This window comes from Capsella rubella, unplaced genomic scaffold (assembly GCF_000375325.1).
Source record: "Capsella rubella cultivar Monte Gargano unplaced genomic scaffold, Caprub1_0 scaffold_3, whole genome shotgun sequence".
NCBI classification, from domain to species: Eukaryota; Viridiplantae; Streptophyta; class Magnoliopsida; order Brassicales; family Brassicaceae; genus Capsella; species Capsella rubella.
Genome location: NW_006238921.1, coordinates 10,521,678 through 10,542,034, shown reverse-complemented (window position 1 = coordinate 10,542,034; position 20,357 = coordinate 10,521,678). Strand labels below are relative to the sequence as shown.

Genomic DNA, 20,357 nt, shown 5'->3' with positions numbered 1-20,357 from the left:
ACAATTATTACAAGAATATATACACATACAAGAGAGAGAGGCATTAGGGTAAAGCTAATTGTAATTAAGTCCCTATAACTACTATATTTACATTTGTTCTCCTATAAATATTTCACTCGGTATGGTGTAGCCAAGCTGACCCCATGACCATCCGTAGCCTAGAATAAAGAGATTAACAAAGATGACCAAGAGGATTGAGTACCCTTTTGATAGCTCTTTGTTGTCTCCAAATTTTAATCCCAAGATCACTGAGACTATGACCTGTTTACAAACAAAAATGAGACCATGTTAAGAGTTAATTAAGAACCTAACTAAAAAACCAAAACTCTTTAGACTTGAACTAAAACTTTTGTATACATCAACCATATGATGTGTGCAAAGAGACGAAAAGGCGATAACATTTTTACCTGGGAAATGATCATTTGTAATCCGCCACTGATGAGCAAAGCTCGTCGTCCTACAAGGACTGATGAGTAGAGTAAAGCATTTCCTCCAAACCCCATTGTAATGAACAAAACAGGCGCATAGAAGAGAACACAGTTTACACCAGTGAGGATCTGAAATGTTGGTATCAGAATCGCCATGACCAGCTGAGGCCTGTGGCGTTTATGTAGAATTTCTTTGAAAGGATGCTTGATAGAATTGGACAACTCGCTTGCATCTACCATGTCTTGAAACTCAGCGTTGACGTCTCTTGTTCCTCTCAGTTTCTCCAAGACTTGCCTGCCTTTCTCTGTTAATCCTCTTTCGATCAAGCTGGTTGGAGTCTCGTGAAGGAAATAACCGCCAAGGGTCATGAGAAGAGCCGGAAAGATAGCTGAACCAAGAGAGAGCCTCCAGCCCCAAGGCTTGAGCTGTTGCGTTGCGTAACTGACCATGTTGGCTGAAAATATCCCAAGAGTTGTTGTCAACTGAAACATACTGTTTAGACCCCCTCTTAAATTGGCTGGTGCCACCGCTGATAAGTACATAGGAACTGCCTGAAAAACATATAAACAAAAATATAAAGTTAGATTACATTAAGGTCTTCTCATCATCAACATTGACCTCTCACAAAACCTGATTTTCAAATCCAACGCCAAAACCGATCATGATCTGTCCTAGACACAGCATTGGAAGGTTCACTGATCCCGGCACAAATTATGGTTGCAAGTCGTCCATAGTTCCTGCTGATTGGTGAGGCCATCAGACTTGCAAGTAAACCAGCAATATTCAGTAACGAGTTGAAAGCCGCTAGTCCTTGATTGTCGAATTTGCAGTAGTTATTCTCATGAGCATGTCTCTTTTTCTCATACACATCATGGAAAAACTCTATAAGGAACTCATCCATCGACGTGACAGCTCCTGTAAAACCAAAAAACCTATGCCCATTACATTTATATAAATATCACTTTAGTCGCAAAAAATAGTGTTTTCAAAAGGGATAGATAGAAGAACAGAACCTGAGACTCCAATGTCATATCCAAAGATGCATCCACCAATGGCTGCAACAAAGCAAGTAACAACGACGGAGCCGGTGACCTTCCCTTGGTACTGTTCGGCTCTCTCATTCACCACCTCGGCTGGCCTCAACGACCTTCCAACCATTTTTCTTATTTTATGCAATAGAATTTGTTCAAATTCACACGTATGCATGTGAGAAACACAAAACAATGAAAAAAGGTACACTAACATCTCCTTTTCATGTTACCTTCTTTTCCGGCTCTATTCATTTTGTTTCGTACGGGGAGTTTTAAACTTGTGTTTGGTATAAGTTGGCTCGAAACTTAGTTCAAAGAGAACAAATGACTCAAATAAAAGTAAAGTGGGAAACATGAATTGAAATGAAAATACAAGAAAACGTCTGTTTACATTAACTAAGAAAGAAAAAAAGAAAAAAAAAAGACATTTTGCTAAAATCGGTATTCAAGAGAATACAAAAAAACGTTGCAATCAAGAAATTGAGTTTTAAGTCAATTACACAAAGACTGGTTCACGAAACCATCAGAGCAGATCCACTACAGATAACACAACTTTGGAAAAAGGTAAGCATTGGAGCTACGCAGTTCCTTCCCTATAGAGAAATAACTACTTTGAACACTTAAGTCATTCTCCTTGTCGCGATAATACCTGACAACGGTACTCCCCCAATGCCCATATAGGGAAAATGTTTCGATACGCAGCGTATGTAATCATGCAGTTTCTATTGAAGACTCCCATTATTTCCTAAAAAAAAAGAGCCAAGAGAGATCAGTGATCGATCTGTTAAACCAAGAGAAACTAGAAGAAACACCGATGTGGTTGATGCAACTTATTACCTGTTGTGGAAAATCACCATCCTCCATCTGTGCGTTTATCAAGTATCTTGCAGCCCGGTGTAGTGGTTTTTGATCTACCTCAGCCTAATACGAACACACACAAAGAGATAAACGTATAAATGGAAACAGAAATGGAGAGAGAAAAAGAATGAGAGATCTCTGCGCCTTGCAGCACGATGAACTGAAGTTTAAATTCTTTTAAGGAATTTACTCACTTGGCCAGCACTGATGAGTGTAAGCAAAGCCCATGCTGTATTTACAACATGAGACCTGTTGCCTTCAAGGTTTGAATAGACCTATTCATGTAATCAAAAAAACATAAAAGATTCATCATAAAGTAGCAGTAGTTAGAATTTAGCGAACATACAAAGTAATTATTAACCTTGTCTTGACATGAAAGATAGCTTTCTCCCCATCCTCCAGAAGGTTGTTGTTTCGACAACAGAAATTCACAAGCTTTGGCAACATGTGGAGAGTTTTTCAATGTTTTTCCAACAGCTACTAGCCCTTTCACTCCAAACCATGTACCATACGTGAAGCAAACAGCCCATGATCCATACCTAGAGGGAAATCACAGGTTACAAGACAGAAACTAACTAGAAGATACAATGAGAGGATATAAGGAAAAATAATGTAACTATGCAAAAAGATTTATAATGCCTAGAGACTAACCATGAGCCATCTGCTGCTTGAATAGATTCAATGAACTTAACTGCCTTCTCAATGCACTCATCTACTTCCTTCTTCCGATGACCAGGATACAGCTTTCGAAATGATATTAAAGCTTGGATAGCAGCTGATGTACATTCCACGTAACTACAGAACCATTTTGTGCATCAAAGGAAATTTAAAAATTATAAAATTGGATTAACCAGATGATTCAGTGGAAGATGCTAGTGCCTTACGGATAATCAATAACAATATCGCCAAAGGTTTCTGCTGGGTTAATTAGCTGAAAACAGAAATGAGTAAAGTTTACACTTAAAACTTCAAAAAAGGGGACTAAGGCATATGTGTAGGACACATAAATACAAAATGTATATAGAACATAAGAGATCAATATCTAGGCACACAAACAATACCTCCAACCAAGGATATGACCTGGTGAGCTCATATGTTGCAAGGCCTCCATCTGGATTCTGAAAACAGATATTATCTGCTAATTAGACAAGGAGAATGTTTTGCTTGTTGAAATGCGCATTAAAAACCCAAAATCTCAACAGAGCAGAGAGACGACCTATAATTGGTTAACTACACTAAAACTGGCACTAATATGTATTACTACGGGTATTAGAAACCAAATCTAACCTGTAACGAAATGATAACATTAACAGCATCATATAACCGTTTTGCATCTATTGGTTCACCAACAATCTCCTTGGGAACTTTGGATAGCAAAAGAGCAGCCTGAAGAGGAAATACAAAATTCATTACCACCAAAAATGAAATCCTGAAAGGTACCTCTGTCGCATTGTTTTTACTTTCAGTCCTTCTGCGGTGCAGTCAGAGATGGGCCAACCGTGATCTGCTGTTGAAAAAGGCCAAGCCCCTTTAGAAATGTGGCGGTACCAGTAATTTAGATCTCCAGGGCAGTCTTCTAAAACCTATGAAAAGAAACAATCGTGAGAGAGAAAAGAACATTCAGAGCTAACGCTGATCTAAATTAACTGCATATCACAAACCTGGGAATTCTTGACAAATGAATGAGCTTTTTTCAAAACGGGCCCATATTCGTCGACAAAGTTAGTTGCCAAAATCGCTTGAATAGCAAAACCTGTATCCCATAGCTGACTTCCGTTATAACCCTGTCAATAGCTGCTGCATTAGAGTATGGATAACAGATTCAATGTTTATAACTAGTAATTGGATAAACAGTAAAGTATGGTTTTTGGTTGGCAGGAAAAGATAGAAACATGGTAGAGCAAATAAAATGCAAATGCCCACAAGATATGAGATTTAGAAAGCTTTATCAAGGTTGTTTTTCTCTTTCTTATGATTCAAAGATGATTCTATCAAACACAATCTAGGGTAAAACTCCCATCTTCATATAAATTGATGTAGTAATGTCATTCTGAGTACTATCAAAGTTTGAGGTGTATATTTGTATACTGTTGAGCTAATGAATCCATCCATAATATTTGTACTCGTTCGGCAGTAACTTTTGTTCTATATAATCTACCAAACATAATCATATATACAACTACGTTGTAGTACCTGCATCTTCATTCCATCTTCAGCTATCCAAAGAAAATCATGGATTCTTGGTAGGTGCAATTTGAAAGCCTCTGAATTTGGGTCCTCTACCCAACAGCAAAGCATATTTAATACCTGTTATAATCATCACAAAACAAAGATGATAAAGTGCAGGATTTTAAAACAGAAAGAAAACGCAAAGTCAAACAATCCCTAAACCAAACTTGTAAAAGAATAAAAAAAATGGTTATAAAAATGGTACCGAGGCTGTTGTGGAAGTTTGATTTTTATACCTTGTTCACGGGACCTATGCAGATGTACCTAGTATTCTCATCTTCATAGTGAATATGTTCTATTGCGGTTCTTATAGCCTTTTCTCTCAAATTTGCACCAGGCCATCGCATTAGAACCGGCTCAACAAAATTATGAAGTGATGCCCAAAGAACATCTTGCACAAGTGGGTGTGGGTAGTATAAATCCTCCTTCAATAGAGAAGCAACTATCAGCATAAAAACAGTTAACCCTGAGCATCAGAAATACACGCTGATATGTGTAAGGACCTATATTTTGACTACAGTATTTCTATCAAGAATCATTTAATCTAATTGTTTTATTCACCCAACCACGAATTTCATAATGATCTGCAAATGCGCAAGTAACTTTGTTTAAAGAGTTAGCTTATGTGTTAGCATAGTTACAAAATCTACCATCAATTCCACGAACCTTTGCGCAAAGGTTGCGTGCTTCATTCCAGTCGACTTCATGATATGGTACAGTGAAAAGCTCCTTTCTTAGTGATAAAATAGTGGACGTTATGGGACCCACAAACCTTTTTCCATACAAATACGACATCGGCAAGTACACCATCCGACAATGGCACCACATCCTTCCTAGAGCATGAGAAAAAGTCTTATTCTGATACTTTATTGTGCACTATATCTGTATACATAAGAACTAAAAAGCAAGCTGTAGCAAAAGAAAACCATCTCCATCTTTTTAAATAAATACACACAGAGTTAACATATTCGATGAGTTTGCTTTGAACAAGCATGAAGCATAATAGATAACAAGCTATGATCAGATTTACAAATTCTTTCGAGATTTACTTCACTTGAGTTGTGACGCATTTCATTTGAATGAAGCGTTTAGTTGACCAACAATTAGTGACTGGGAAAAGAATAAACTTAACATTGTCAAGACTCAAGATACACATGAAAATTGTCATTGTACAAGTATTTGTGAGCACCTGGATGGATTGGCAAAAAATAAGGAAGAAGCCATATCTCAGGTGGCAGTGGGTTATTTCCAGACCATTCAAAAGCTCCAAGTACCTTTATTCACAGTATTAGCAGATCCAAGCTAACAGATTAGTCAAGTAACAGAGATATTAATATCATAACTTAAAAGGACAGAGAGAATTCATGATTTCAGTACCGAGAGCCACATTTTCCCCCAAGATGTGATCTTGGTAGCACCACCATGATTTAGTATCCAGTCTCGCCCTTTCTCTATAGCTCCATCTCCATCGTTAGGTCCTTCTCCAAGTAACCTTAGAGTAACATAGTTCAATACAGACCCAAACATGGTGCTAGGTCCTTCAATATGTAAACCCCAACCTCCATCCTCATTCTGAAACCAAGTTCGGCCAATAGTCAAATTAATTTAACAATCGGAAAGTAGAAGAAGGAAGTCTTTGAAACATATAAATGTGAGTACACAACTACACATATTATGTATCCAAGAACATAGAACAGTATAGAACATAGGCATTTGCAAGAAAACAGAATTATCATTAAGATAGGAGAAATTTCATACCTGATGATTATAAAGATAACGGCGCATTTCGTGTTTATGTTGTTCCGACAATACTGTATTCAGTGCACCAGTTATGGAGAGAGTAATTATCTGTAATCAGATTTAGCTTTTGTCAAGCTTCAGCAAAAGAGTTTTAGCCAAGAGAGACTAAGTATATGAAACTGACCAGTCCTGGTAGAAGAAACATAGGACCACCATAATCTCCAGGCCAGTGCCCATCATGCGCCTGTATTGTTGAATAGAAATCTAAACCCCTCTTTAACGTGTTCTCCACAATCTTCTCTGTAACATCATCAGTATCTCCGATTTTGACTTGTGGTAACACTGCGCTAATCACATTTTCTCTTGCAAACTACATATAGAGAAAGACACAGAGACAAAGATAATCCTCAGATCAGAAACATTTAGCTCTAGCTTCATACCTATGGTGAACTATCTAGATGCTAAACTTCAAAAGCTCCACAACACTACAAGTCAAGGTTTAGTAAAAGGAGATCGATGATACCTGAAGACGCATAAGCAGATCGGAGCTATGTTTCTGAAAGAATCGGTTCTCAGCGAAAGAGGTTCTAGCTTTTTCGACGGCGGCGAGTTCTTCCGGTGTACCGAGACTCGGATCGAACTCCCAAAACTGTCTTCCGACGTGATTGTTGGTGGTTCTCAGCCATGGACTACCTCCTTCGGCGATCTTCAGTTTCCACATTATGTGAGTTGAATCAAAGAGATTGGTTGAAGAAGAAGAAGAAGAAGGGATTGGATCAGAGAAGAGGAATAGTGGATTTTGGATGAAACCGAGGATTGAAGAAGAAGAAGAAGATGTAAATTAAATAATAGAATTGGGAGAGTGAAGGATGTGGATCCAAATAAGGTGGTTAAGTAGAGAAATTAATAAATAAAATAAATAAATGCTGATCTGTCAAGTCATTTCAATATTAATTTTATGTATATATTATACTTAATATGTTCTAACCCTCAGTACACGGCTCAATTTTTTAAAAATAAAAAAATTTGTTTTATTTAGTATTTAAGATTGAGAAAATATTTTGATTGTTAATTATATATTTTAATTCGTGTTATAACGGAACACAATTTTTGTAACTAATTTTTTTAAGTTTAAGTTATATTTATTAATTAATTATGTATAATAATTAAGATGATACTATTGTATAATTTAATTCGTAAAATATTATATGATAATTTGTTTTTTATATTATCGTAATTTAATCAATTTAATTAAATATATCTGATATTTATTTAATTTATAATATGTTAGACTAAAATATTTTGTATGTAGACAATTTATAAGAAAAATATAATTTTGTAAAATAAATAAATGCTAATCGGTCAAGTGATTTCGATATTAATAATATATGTGTGTATATATTTAGTCGATTTCATGTACGTACGTATAGTTGTATTTTTTATTAGTATGATATGACTAACTCACTGACCTCTCTGGTTCAGATATGAATATTCGCTGTCAAAAACAATATTATATAATTTGTCTCTAGCTTAGTTGCAACACTTGTTCTAAGCCTAATCCAAAAATGGTAGTTGGTGAATAATGTATACATGTAGGCATGACCACGGTTACGGTTAATGCGGTTATGGTTAATTAACCACCGGTTAACGGTTATAATTTTTTAACCATAACCTTAATCATTATATATACGGTTAAGACGGTTACGGTTATATACGGTTACAGTTAATTACGGTTACGGTTAAATACGGTTACGGTCATTTGATGATTATTATAATATTAATATTGGAGATAAAATTTTATGAAATATTATTTATTTTACAAGTAAAAAATATATGTGATTTCAATTATTTATAGTGAATTAGTTAAATATGGGTATTGTATACAGTTATAATATAATTTATTTTAAAATTTTAAATATGCGGTTAACCGAGCGTTTAACCGTACGGTTAACCGACGATTAATTACGGTTAATTATGGTTACGGTTAATTAACGGTTACGGTTATTATTATTTTTTAACCGTAACTAATTTACTTTTACGGTTAACGGTTACAATTTTTAACCGTTTTATACGGTTACGGTCCGGTTACGGTTGATAAACGGTCCGGTTACGGTTAAAAATACGGTTAAGGTTAGCTTTTGGTCATGCCTATATACATGTATAAAATAAGAAATTGATAAAAAAAAGAAAAAAGTTGAGACTGAGATATTTTGATTTATTATTATTTACAGTTTTGTGTGAATAAATCGTTAATTTTTTTAATTTTATCTTTTATCTCTTAAAAAATAATAATTTAAGTTGTCAATTAGGATTATTATCCATAATGCCAGTTTTTGATCCAATATAATCGAAAATGTCAGTTTTTTATTGGGCTTCTAAGGCCATCTTTAAAAGGATAAGTAGGAAGATGGTTCTTAGATGTAAAAAATAAATAGATTAATATAAGAGCTTAAGTTAAGAACCAAAGTTATAGACTTAATTACTGGTTGAACTTTTAGATTCTTAAAAATTAAATAAATAAAAAATGTAAAACATATAAAAAAGTATAAAAATGAAACAAATAACTTTTTAACTTTAAAACATTAAAAATAATTGTAAATTTGATTTTAAAATAAAATGAAACAGAAAATACAATTATAAATTATTAACAACAACAAAAAACAATAAAGATAAAAAGAAACAAACATATTAATTATTGCACGCAAACATTTTATTTAATTAATACAAAGTTTAAAAACTTTATTAATCATTTGGAAGATGTCCAAATTTAGTCCATATATTCTCGGGAGAATTTCAAAAATACTCTTTTTTCAATACTACTTTTTAAAAATACCCTTCTTTCTAATTTTATCAAAAAGTGACTATAAAATTTGAAATTTATCAAAAAAATTATGTGTAAGCTTATATTTATAGACACAAAATATCTTTATATGTATGTAAATTTACATATATATTTCATAAATACCGGATAAATACCTTTTAAAAACCTTATAAAAACTTTGTAAACATTTTAAAAACCTTATAAAAACCTTATAAATGACGTTTATAATCTTTTAAAACCTTATAAATATTTGGATTTAGTCTCCCAGTAGTAATGATGATCTTGATATACCTTATCAACCATATATAAGCTTATAATTTTTCATATTTGAAAAAGGTATTTTTGAAAATGGATAGAAAATGAGGTATTTTTAAAAAGGGGTACACCAAAAGGGGCATTTCTCAAAAATTCTCTCCAACAAATGTAAACATTTTTTATTAACAAAAATTCGGAATCACTCACGATGTGCCACATGTCTTAAGATCCCAGTCAAAAAACTTCTTATGCTAGAACCGAATGCTTCTTCCAAAACCACTGTATTATTATTTTTGGATTTTTTTTAATAGAAGAAGAACCACGCAGTTATGCTGTTAAAGATGCCCTAAAGAGTGCCATATATAGTAAAAAGCATGTGGCTGAATAGACTAAAATAACTTCAGCCAAAAGGAGAGGATTTTGCACGATTTTCAAAAAATGAAGGAGATGTGACATTTTTTTGCCGCAGCTACAGGAACTTTAATTGGTGACAAGGTAAGCTATTACCCAAAAAAACAATTGATTTAGATTGGGTTTAGAAAGCAAATTCGTCCATTGTCCATTGATGTTATTCATTGATGTTGTTCATTGTTGTTGTGCATTGTTGTTGTCCATTGTGATTTTCAAAAAAAATGAAGGAGATGAGACTTTTTTTTTTGCGGCGGCTACATGGACATTAATTAATGACAAAGTTTGCTATATACGTATGATAGACAACAAATAGGAAACAAAAATTTTTCTATTACAGACATCTGATCTAGTCCACCGGATCTAGTCCACTGGATCTAGTCTACCGAATTTAGTCCACCAGATTTAGTCTACTGGATCTGGTCTAGCGATTATAGTCCATCAGATCTAGTCTATCTATACACAAATGTGAGATCCAAAGTGTAAACCTCGATGGATCATAATGATATTTTCCATAGATGCACTGCATGTTTCATACTCTGGTAATTCACTTGTGGTTTCAAGAGACTTGTATGATGGACAAGTTTGGTCCATCGGTTTCAGTTCACCAGATCTGGTCCATTGAAAGACAAAAACAAAACATGGCTGGAAAATTGATTTGGTCACCAACGTGAATCACATACCTACCTAGAGTGAGAGCATCGTTGTTCATTGTTGTTGTCAAAACAGTTTCTTCCTCCAAGTCTTTGGTCCGTTGTTAGATGTTATTATTGGTGAGAGATATTGAGGGAAAAGATAAATTGTTGACCTGAATGAAAAGGTTTGGAGAGAGAAAGAATGTATGTTTGGAGAGAGAGAGCGCTGGAGCTACGAAAAAGAAAGAGAAACAAAAATTTGGGCATTTATTTTATTGATTATTTATGTGTGAATTGTATAAGGGTACAATAGTATTTTAAGAAAAAGGTTGTGGCAGGCGGAAAAAGAGATTTGGGAAACTGGCATTAGCCAAAAAGATGAACATTGTTCATGGCAATGCTCATAATTTTCTCTTGTCAATTCTATTTTTTATCGTCAATTTTTGCAATTCTATCTTTTTACGTTTTCTAATATATATATGTGTGTGTGATCTATATCTAGCTTAGTTGCAACACTTGTTCTAAGAGACTAAGCCTAATCCAAAAATGGTAGTTGGTGAAAAATGTATACATGTATAAAACAAGAAATAATGAAAAGAAAAGTTGAGAGACCAACACAAACAAGAATCAACCAAAGATATTTTGATCTATTATATAGACGGGTTTTGTGCAATTGCAACTTGAAAATATGCAAATCAATCATATTAAGTTTAAAATTAATACATAATATAATATTTATAAGTATTTTTTCAATGTTTTACAGTCATATATATTCGTTTTCAAAAATTCTATAGATAAAATTGAACTTTTTCGCAAAAGGTTCACTTTAATATATTATTTAGTAAAATTCAACAAACATGACGATAGTAAAGACGGGTTATATTGCATTTTTTACTTCTTAGAATTAACTTATATTTTCTGGATTGAGAGGATAAAGTTAAAATATATGGTGATTTAGAAGGTTTATTTGCTGAAAACTCTATTATTTATACAAAGGGAATTATCATCGTCGATATTTGTGAACATTTACATTTATACTTTTAAAAATTAAAGTGTCAATTTATTTATAAATTAATTATGTATTTAATTTATAATTTTATTTTTATGAAAGTTTAGTGTAATGTTTTATTACACTTTCATTTTTCTAATTCTCTATGCTATATACTTAACTTTGTTTGATTCTCAATTGTTAGAGATTAAATTTTTGTTGCCTTGTGGAATTAATAATAAATTAATTCAATATAGTCTAGATATATTTATTTCTGAAAGATAAAATTGTGGTTGATTTATATATATCAGGGAGGAACATAAATTTGTGAAATGGTAAGCAACCCACAAAGAATCACTCTCATGAATCCATAGCTAGCAAAGCATTAAATTTGCTATAGTTGGGACTCACATGAAACAATTGATTCTTATTTTGATTCATAAACTAATCCACTCGACCAACTAGAAATATCCTCACACTAGTCGAAGACAATGTATCCCACACCTGTCAAAAAACAAAGTACAAAATCACTATAAACGAACAAGAAACTTCGATATCTTATCCTTACATGACACAATCCATTTCGTATCTTGTCTCTAGCCAAAGTGTTGGTTTTGGCACATACAATGCAATTCTTGCATTGAGATATCTCAATCTTAACCACAGAGCATTGACAATTTAGACACGTTAACTCGGCTCTTATGTTGTCGGTTTGTCACATAATTTTCAAAACTATAGTGCTATACACAATATTCTTAATAATTTTATCCAGTTTAGGTATAGTAAAACTTCTATAAATTAATAATTGTAATAAATTAATAAGTTTCTCCGACCCCAAAATCGACCAGTGTAATTTTGAAAACAATTCAATGATATAATAAGAATAATGTTTTTTTTAAAAAAATCCTATATAGATATATGGTACCATTAATACTAAAAGTTAATATTTTTATGTACATATAGATGTAAAATAATTTAGTAAAATATGACTTTTGTGTTATTTTTTCTATCTCAAAATTTTTTGTTGTTATATTCAGAACATAATAGTGTTGTTTTTCTTGCAAGTGATTCTCAAGAAAAATGGTTATAAGGATTAAATTTTTATTTTTAAATATATATATATTTTGAAATTATCTCTATAAATTTACCTTTAATTTATAATTTATAGAGGTTTTACTATACACCTAATTCACCAAAAATCACTAACTTTTCTGTTTTTAAAAAAAAAATTCAAATGTGAAATTAATTGTAAATCATTTGTAAAGTGGACCATTCTTATAAAGCCCAATACATAGCCTAAAAGATCCCAAAATTAATTAACAACTTGTCTATATCTTGATTCCCTCCGTAAAGCCCAATCCAAATTTCCAATGAATATATATCGTAAGTAAAACTTGGCCATTTTGTTCGTTCCCAAGTTTCTATTAGACCATCTCCAATGGTTTCCTCTATATTTGACTCCAAATATAGAGATCTCTAAAAATATAGTAGATATTTACTCCAATGGTTTTTCTATTTCTTACTCTGAAATAAATATTTTAAAATTATTTTATATTTTAAGTTTGTTCTTAATTTCTAAGATAACCCTTTAGTTTTTTTTTGTCGTCATAACCCTTTAGTTTTAAAACCTACAAATTATAACCACTTATTTTATTCCAAACCAAAAACCAATAAAATGAAAACTCCTTCGGAATCTACTTCATTTGGACAATACTTTGATAACCTTAATGGATCCGGAAGCGATCTACCGGATTATTAGTCACTAGTTTATGTTGTGTTAAGTTTATTTTGTTAACAACATGTTTTTATTTGAGTTTTCTATTTATATATTAATCTATGGCACTAGATATGTATTTTCATTTTATTGTTTGTTATGTTATTATGTTTTCTAAGTTAAATATATTTATTTTTGTATTTTGAATTTTAAATTAATTAATATATTTGTTTTTAATATAAATTTTTATAAGTGTAAATTTTTATTACATAATATTGTTTATGTATATAATGGTAAAGTAAGATAATTGAGGGATTACTTTGTAAATATAAAACAGGAGATACACTATTCATTTTTCTATTTTTAGAGTAGGATATAAAGTACGATTGCTGATAGTTTTACTCCAATATAGAATTTGGAGTAAGAAATAGAATACCATTGGAGATGCTCTTAGAAGCAAATAGACCGTGTTAAAGTTAATGATCCGGATAAAGTATACTTTGTAGATACAGTCATAACCAGTAAAGAAAGTCTTATTAAGAAGAGTAGAAGACACTTGATCTTGTTGTAGCTGATAAGCAAAGAGTCGTAATTTTGGATGATACAGTTGATGTTTGGCCTCATGACAAGAGAAGCTTGTTGCAGATCACCACAGAGACGATGATGATAATACAAAGTCCAAGTCTTACGCAGAAAAGAAGATAGACGAGATCATTGGCGAATGTTCTGAAATTTATTCGGGGTATTCACAAACGATTCGATAAGGAGTTAGATACATAAGACTTGAGGCTGTTTGATACATGATCCTTGCAGAGACAAGGCTGCTTCTGTTTGAAATGTATTTGTAATGGTCAAGTTTGGGGATATATGTTCGACTTATATCAGAAGCAGCCTTGTCTGAGCAGCATCTACATTTCTAGGTACTCTGCCATGTTTTGTTCTCTTCAGGCTAAATTCAGAGCAAGAAACAATATCTTATTCTAAGACCAAAAGAAAAATTCTATGTATTAATTGACAAGTTAACCAAAAGCTAGGCCTGCAAAATTCTAATTATTCATTGGTTAAAAAAAACATGTATGTACTTAACTTACTTTATGAAAAGAAGAACACATTCCTCTTTTTAAACGTTCTTTCAGATAGAGAAAATCCATCGAGCATCCTTGAGAGTCATGCTGGAGGGAGCAGGGAAGGGTTCGACGGTCTAGGTCGGTTTGTCCTACAAAAGCTAGCTAAAATACCTAAAAGGGCTTGGTTTATCAACTACAGTTGCTGCTGCTCGAGTTACTTGAATCTGTGTAATTCTTCGTGAGCAGCTAGAGCTTCCATGATGCTTTCAACCCACCTGCCACACACACACACACACTCAAACCCATGGAAAATCCAGGTTACGATAGTACTTGATTAGTCGGTTATGTGAAAAGAGAACTCAGTCCAGAGCCTAGTTGACATGTTCCACCATATCAAAAGATCAAGATTTTTACCCTTCAAGTCCTGGTTTCTCTGGGTAGTATACGTTTTTCAATCCTAGTCGTCTTGCAGCTGATGCAGTTGTCTCTCCAATGCAGGCAGCGAATTTGCTCCATTGCTCCTCGTTTTGAATCAGATTCAGCCAGGCCCTGTCGAAACCCACTCAACCGTATTAGAAGATATATGTATATATATATTTATAGGAATGACTGGTAACAGCATTCCCCTAAAGTTTGCTGCACCAACTAATGATCAAAGACGGACATATGATGAGTGGCAATAGGATAATCACAACCGATGGTGCCTACCGAACTGCAGAAGGTGAAGCTACAGAAAGAACAGGAGCAGACAGTGCCTGTTGCAGGAGCACGTAATCAACATTCTGAACAGGAACCTAGCAATAGAAAACAATGAAACTGATCATTACAATATCTTCAAATAAGTACATACTAAACGGCGAGTGCCCATATAAAAATGATGACAAAGTTGCAATGAATTACATTTTCAAGGGCTTGTCTAGTAAGTGTAAAGACGGCTTACTGTTGTGTATGTATTCAGCCTGACAACTTCAAATCCACGTTTGGACAACCCTTCCTCTAAGATTCACATGTAGAAAGGGAAGCAGGGTAAGCTGGTCAGTCATGGACTGTAAAATCTCAAAAATATAACCAATAGCTAAATTTACGTAGTAGATTTAGTCAGTTGTCCATGTGCTAGGGATTATTCCACACATCTATATGGAGAAGGACAATGCAAAAGTTACAATGCTATTCAACTTTTGTAATACTATCACTTTGGAAATGAAAGTAAAAGTACAAAATTGTAATTCCAAATCTATTTTCTCCCGCACTAACAGTTTCACTGCATCTCCAACAAGTTTTTATAATTTGGTGAAGATCTGAATTCTAATGCAATAATTACCATGGTATTATTCAACTGCCTAAAAATATTGTACATGATATGAAATTATTATTTATTTATTCTTCTATGTGATCAACTATAAGTTCTGAATTGAGAAAACCTAACAAACACACACCAATATCATTGCCTGCTTTTAGAGAAGCCGGGTATAAGACAGACGACCTTTTGCCGACTTTCTTTGGAAGTTCTGAAGCCAAGACTTTACCAGTTGCTGAAATAATGAAAACAAAGAGAATGAACCAGCCAAGACTATAACATTGTATGTACAACCACTAATCCATTACCTATACATATATATTGACTTGATGAATCCAAACACATAAAGAAAATACTTAAACATTGATGGGACAATGCCACAGAGAACAAATGTCGCTTGACTCATAAGTAATTCATTATCTCATAAAACTAAATATGATCTTTGATGCTCGGAAATTCATGGAAACAAACTATGACAAAGTCGTATATAGTTCACGTCATCGTAGTCACGCACAAGCATATAAATGCTTGAAGATGCAAAAATTGCTTGAAGATGCAAAAATTGCAGATATAAATGCTTGAAGATGCAAAAATTGCAGATATAAAGACTAAATGGAGGGTATAGAAACAGAGTCTAAATAGAAAGTTATTGAACCTTTTGATGGTGTAAAGGCAACATGAAGCAATCCTTGTGCCGATTGCATTGCTTCTTCAAATACCCGGGCTGTTCCAGCTCCTACTACACCTATTTGCACTTTTGGAGAGCTAGCTGCCCTGAGGAATTGAGACTAATGAGGTCTAGCTAAAAGGAAAGAAGGTAATGAGGGAAAGTGTTCAAATTTATAAAGATAATACGAAATGTTGATAAACTCTTATGTTCACCTCCTCATGTCAGAAAAATGTATGAAGGCTTAATAAAAACATAGACTAGTCCCATTCCAATTAATAACGATATCAACGACAGTCAAGGAGTGAACTCTCACTAGCAACAAATTCCATAACTTTGTTCAGAGTAGATTAGGCGTTAAGAAACTCATAAAATGCCATTGCATATTCTGACAAGACAAAGGTTACTGAAACAGTTCAAAGAGATGAATAGGTCAAGAACTAGGGCTTACTTCCACGCCTCGAGAAAGACAGAACCTGCTTCTGGAGATGTTATGATGATCCAGTCAAAGCTCTTATCTAACAAAATAAGAAGTGAATCTACATATCAGAATACCAAAATCTAATATAACAATACCAAAAGCCTTTAACAACCCTTAAATTCTGAGTTAAGTAAAGAGAGACATTCAAAAGCATATCAACAAGATGAAGCAAGAGTTTTTCTCCACTATCATGAATTCGCAAGCCGCATAAGAACTCACTAAGTCTAACTTCTAAAGTAAACAAGTCACTACTAGTTCTAATCAAAGAACCAATTTTTAGAGCAAAGAAGTCACTACTAGTTCTTTTCAAAGAACCAAATTTTAGAGTAAAGAAGTCACTACTAGTTCTAATCAAAGAACCAATTTTTAGAGTAAACAAGTCACTACTAGTTGTAATCAAAGAACCAATTTTTAGACTAAACAAGTCACTACTAGTTCTAATCAAAGAACCAATTTTTAGAGCAAAGAAGTCACTGCTAGTTCTAATCAAAGAACCAATTTTTAGAGCAAAGAAGTCACTACCAGTTCTAATCAAAGAACCAATTTTTTGAGCAAAGAAGTCACTACTAGTTCTAATCAAAGAATCAATTTTTAGAGTAAACAAGTCACTACTAGTTCTAATCAAAGAACCAATCTTTAGACTAAACAAGTCACTACTAGTTCTAATCAAAGAACCAAATTTTAGAGTAAAGAAGTCACTACTAGTTCAAATCAAAGAACCAATTTTTAGACTAAACAAGTCACTACTAGTTCTTGTCAAAGAACCAATTTTTAGAGTAAAGAAGTCACTACTAGTTCAAATCAAATAACCAATTTTTAGACTAAACAAGTCACTACTAGTTCTAATCAAAGAACCAATCTTTAGAGCAAAGAAGCCGTCACTAAGAAACCACCAGTTAATACAGAGGCAAGCCTATCAAAATCAGGTCCCAACGCATGTTTAATCAAAGGAAGCTCTAAAGATGAGATCCCATGTTTCTCCTGCAGAGAGGATAACATTAAAAAATTAGCTTTAGTCTATAGGATTCAATACAATAAACCCACAAATCAAATTCAGTGTAAGCTTTATTTAAAAATGCATACCAAAGCTTTGATGATTTGATTGTTCTTGCCTCGTTCTCGGGTTAAGACCACCTGAGGAATCGAACTTGAGGAAGAAGATGAAGAGTGACAATGGCAAATTGGATTTCGAATTAGAGAACGGAAAGAAGAAGAAGACGATAATGGCGGTTGAAGAGATAAGAGAGACAACGCCATTAGAACAAAGTTCTGTCAGGGAGAGAGACAACGCCATTAGAAGATGAAGTAAATCAATCGGAATATTTATATTATTTATATTACAAGCAGTTTTTTTAAACAAGAAAATCAACCAAAACTATTTCCCGAATGTATTTTCATAGTCCAACTCACGTTCTCTGAATTTTACAACCTAAACCAGTTTTCAATTTAAATAACCAACATGAACCATATCAAATTTTGTCAATTTTAACCTCAACGTTAACAGTATCCCTACCCATCTGTAAAAACCAAGAGAACTGAACTTGGTTTTTATAGAAGCTTAACCTTGATTGTCCAAATCTTCAAGATGGGCAATGGGCAGGGTTACTGTTAACGTCGAGGTTGAAATCGACAAAATTTGATATGGTTCAGGTTGGTTATTTAAATTGAAAGCTGGTTTGGGTTGTAAAATTTAGAGTACGCGAGTTTGGTTATGAAAATATCTTTGGGGAATAGTTTGGGTTGATGTACCCCGTTTTCCCTGAATTAACCCTTAATTATATTAAAAATGGCAAGTAAAAACTTATTAATAAAACTTAAAATTTAATTTCCTGTAAATTTTTAACAACTCCATGTTACTAAATCATTATTATTTTTCTTTGAATAATATAGATAATTAAAATTATGTAGTCCAAAATTAAAGTTAGTTAACATTTTGTAAAGATTTGAGTTGGTGTAATCATGTAAAGAATGTTCTTATTATATACATAAAACTAACTAGATTTTAACCCGCGGTACACGGAGGGAGAAATTTATTTTAAAATTATTTGGAATTTACTTACTAATTATTAATAATTATTAAGATTGCATAATATCAAAATTTTAAAATAATTTGACAATACATTTCCAATATTGGTGTTGTTAAATGAATAGTAAAATGAATATTTTAGTTGTATTAAAAAATAAGATTAATGATATTTTAACTTTTTAGTAATATCTGTTCAAACACGTCTTACAACCATTCCCGTCATATAATTTGTCTGTATTAGATTTTCAATTAACTTTAAATATTTAATATATCAACTATAATATTTTACAACTTCTTAAAAGTTCAATATTTAATATTTAAAATTTTTTTAAAATTTAAAGGGTATTAAGCCGAATAAAACTTTTAAGTTTGGACGACTAAGAAATCAAACGTTGTGCTCATTTGTAGTGGAAAGCATATTAATCCTATTAATAATGGTTCTGGACCATTGTTTAATTTTTTTTACCCGATGTGGGATGTTGTACATATATATATTTTTTTAAAAATCGATTAAGTAATATAAGTCCGCTTTAAAATTTTCAAATTGCAATATATGTGAAAAACACTATTTTTATTATACATATGTTTAACATAAGAAAAATTTGAAAAACAAATAAAATATCATATAAACATGAAAGGAGATAATGAAATTGGAAAATGATATTAATATCTATTAAGGAGAGATTTTAGGAAAATGATAAATATTAGTTATAGTTTTCTTAAATAGATAATTACTGTCAATGGCATAGATTGTAAATAGTTTGGAAGTATAGGATTTATTTCAAAAACTGCTGCAAAAATGTTAATATAGATATGTACCCATCCATACTGAAGAGTATGTAGAATCTAGAAAGGAACTTCCAAATGAGTCTACATGTATAATAAAACCTCTATAAATTCCTACTTGGTAGATAATCATTACAATTATAAAAAAAAAATTTAGAGTTAGACCAGTTCAGTAAAAATATGAAGTTAACATAGGACTTTTAAAATGGAAAATTACAATGTTTGGTCTCAGATGACTTGAAAATTGACTGACCCAATCATTTTCTTGTATCCCAATCTCAAGCTTGGTACCGTGTGTTTGTAACCCACCAACGTGTCCACCTTGACTCCCTCTTGTATCACTGCAGCTATAGCGTGGGGACACACTATTGTTAACATCTAGAACTCGCGTCATGTGCAAGTTCTCTCCCATAGATGGACTGCGAATGATTGGTTATCATCATCTCTAACATTTTGTACACACCAAATCCTGCTCCTTTCTCATAGTTCTCTATTACCATTTCGTAGACCTTAGGGGGCAAAATGTTATCTTCCAGATTTGCCGCTTCTCTCCGCAGTGCAAACCATGTAACCAATGTCGTATGTATCGTCTCCAAGATAGAAATTACCGGGTAGTCGCGCGCCATGGTGAGCACATTATTCAACGATTCTGGTATATTACTTGTCATAACATTGAACCGCTCGCCCACGAAATGGGATCGTGTCCAATGTTCGAACCCAATACCGGTTAGGTAATCAGCACAATATGGACTCATCACCTTGATCTCAGCAAATATGTGGTTGAAATTTTGTAGCCTATAAGCTCGAGCTGCATTGGAGACTAAACAGCTTAAAGGCTCAGACTTGAATAGTGAGATGATGTTCCGTTTGAGATGGACGACGCATGCACGACATTGGGTAAACCTTTTTACACAACGTGTCAATT

The 20,357-nt window shown here is 33.0% G+C and overlaps 4 protein-coding genes across 8 annotated transcripts; all 4 read right to left on the bottom strand.

Annotated features, from left to right (window-relative positions):
• Positions 1 to 45: 45 nt before the first annotated feature.
• Positions 46 to 1,064, bottom strand: LOC111831428 (sugar transport protein 7-like). Its single transcript, XM_023785529.1, has 2 exons — positions 408 to 1,064; positions 46 to 261 (listed from the first exon to the last, which is right to left on the bottom strand). The coding sequence occupies exons 1-2, from the start codon at positions 969 to 971 to the stop codon at positions 88 to 90; spliced, it is 738 nt and encodes a 245-aa protein (XP_023641297.1). The 5' UTR covers positions 972 to 1,064; the 3' UTR covers positions 46 to 87.
• On the bottom strand, positions 1,065 to 1,674 carry LOC111831429 (sugar transport protein 7-like). The gene is made up of 2 exons (XM_023785530.1): positions 1,443 to 1,674; positions 1,065 to 1,344 (listed from the first exon to the last, which is right to left on the bottom strand). The coding sequence occupies exons 1-2, from the start codon at positions 1,672 to 1,674 to the stop codon at positions 1,067 to 1,069; spliced, it is 510 nt and encodes a 169-aa protein (XP_023641298.1). The 3' UTR covers positions 1,065 to 1,066.
• Positions 1,675 to 1,818: 144 nt separating this feature from the next.
• On the bottom strand, positions 1,819 to 7,133 carry LOC17892775 (cycloartenol synthase). Of its 2 annotated transcripts, none has more exons than XM_023785527.1 (18): positions 6,811 to 7,133; positions 6,472 to 6,657; positions 6,306 to 6,395; positions 5,925 to 6,119; positions 5,737 to 5,821; positions 5,198 to 5,380; positions 4,784 to 5,013; positions 4,512 to 4,625; positions 3,980 to 4,102; positions 3,779 to 3,901; positions 3,606 to 3,704; positions 3,380 to 3,436; positions 3,203 to 3,249; positions 2,970 to 3,113; positions 2,680 to 2,857; positions 2,513 to 2,593; positions 2,298 to 2,381; positions 1,819 to 2,205 (listed from the first exon to the last, which is right to left on the bottom strand). In XM_023785527.1, the coding sequence occupies exons 1-18, from the start codon at positions 7,006 to 7,008 to the stop codon at positions 2,086 to 2,088; spliced, it is 2,337 nt and encodes a 778-aa protein (XP_023641295.1). In that variant the 5' UTR covers positions 7,009 to 7,133; the 3' UTR covers positions 1,819 to 2,085. The 2 variants fall into 2 exon arrangements, with proteins under 2 accessions (XP_023641295.1, XP_023641296.1); XM_023785528.1 differs by having other exon boundaries at positions 4,784 to 4,972; positions 5,214 to 5,380; positions 6,811 to 7,132.
• Positions 7,134 to 13,869: 6,736 nt separating this feature from the next.
• On the bottom strand, positions 13,870 to 17,908 carry LOC17892343 (uroporphyrinogen-III synthase, chloroplastic). Of its 4 annotated transcripts, none has more exons than XR_002834803.1 (10): positions 17,704 to 17,908; positions 17,514 to 17,601; positions 16,591 to 16,657; positions 16,128 to 16,246; positions 15,612 to 15,707; positions 15,116 to 15,171; positions 14,884 to 14,969; positions 14,590 to 14,724; positions 14,200 to 14,450; positions 13,870 to 14,088 (listed from the first exon to the last, which is right to left on the bottom strand). XR_002834803.1 is itself a non-coding variant. In XM_023786832.1 (9 exons), the coding sequence occupies exons 1-9, from the start codon at positions 17,875 to 17,877 to the stop codon at positions 14,390 to 14,392; spliced, it is 882 nt and encodes a 293-aa protein (XP_023642600.1). In that variant the 5' UTR covers positions 17,878 to 17,908; the 3' UTR covers positions 14,090 to 14,389. The 4 variants fall into 4 exon arrangements, 2 of the variants coding, with proteins under 2 accessions (XP_023642600.1, XP_023642601.1); XR_002834802.1 differs by having other exon boundaries at positions 13,871 to 14,057; XM_023786832.1 differs by lacking the exon at positions 13,870 to 14,088 and having other exon boundaries at positions 14,090 to 14,450.
• Between the last annotated feature and the right edge of the window lie 2,449 nt (positions 17,909 to 20,357).

What these genes read in the sequence shown, in the direction of transcription:
- LOC111831428 (XM_023785529.1), bottom strand. Translation starts at nt 971, where the DNA reads ATGTACTTATCAGCGGTGGCACCAGCCAATTTAAGAGGGGGTCTAAAC. An exon ending in TACAAATGATCATTTCCCAG is followed by an intron (nt 262 to 407) that starts GTAAAAATGTTA and finishes GTTTGTAAACAG; the next exon opens with GTCATAGTCTCAGTGATCTT.
- LOC111831429 (XM_023785530.1), bottom strand. Translation starts at nt 1,674, where the DNA reads ATGTTAGTGTACCTTTTTTCATTGTTTTGTGTTTCTCACATGCATACG. An exon ending in ATATGACATTGGAGTCTCAG is followed by an intron (nt 1,345 to 1,442) that starts GTTCTGTTCTTC and finishes TTGGTTTTACAG; the next exon opens with GAGCTGTCACGTCGATGGAT.
- LOC17892775 (XM_023785527.1), bottom strand. Translation starts at nt 7,008, where the DNA reads ATGTGGAAACTGAAGATCGCCGAAGGAGGTAGTCCATGGCTGAGAACC. An exon ending in GCACCGCAGAAGGACTGAAA is followed by an intron (nt 3,705 to 3,778) that starts GTAAAAACAATG and finishes TTTCCTCTTCAG; the next exon opens with GCTGCTCTTTTGCTATCCAA. An exon ending in CAAGCAGCAGATGGCTCATG is followed by an intron (nt 2,858 to 2,969) that starts GTTAGTCTCTAG and finishes ATTTCCCTCTAG; the next exon opens with GTATGGATCATGGGCTGTTT.
- LOC17892343 (XM_023786832.1), bottom strand. Translation starts at nt 17,877, where the DNA reads ATGGCGTTGTCTCTCTTATCTCTTCAACCGCCATTATCGTCTTCTTCT. An exon ending in GCTTGCCTCTGTATTAACTG is followed by an intron (nt 16,658 to 17,513) that starts GTGGTTTCTTAG and finishes TTATTTTGTTAG; the next exon opens with ATAAGAGCTTTGACTGGATC. An exon ending in GTCTTTCTCGAGGCGTGGAA is followed by an intron (nt 16,247 to 16,590) that starts GTAAGCCCTAGT and finishes TCAATTCCTCAG; the next exon opens with GGCAGCTAGCTCTCCAAAAG.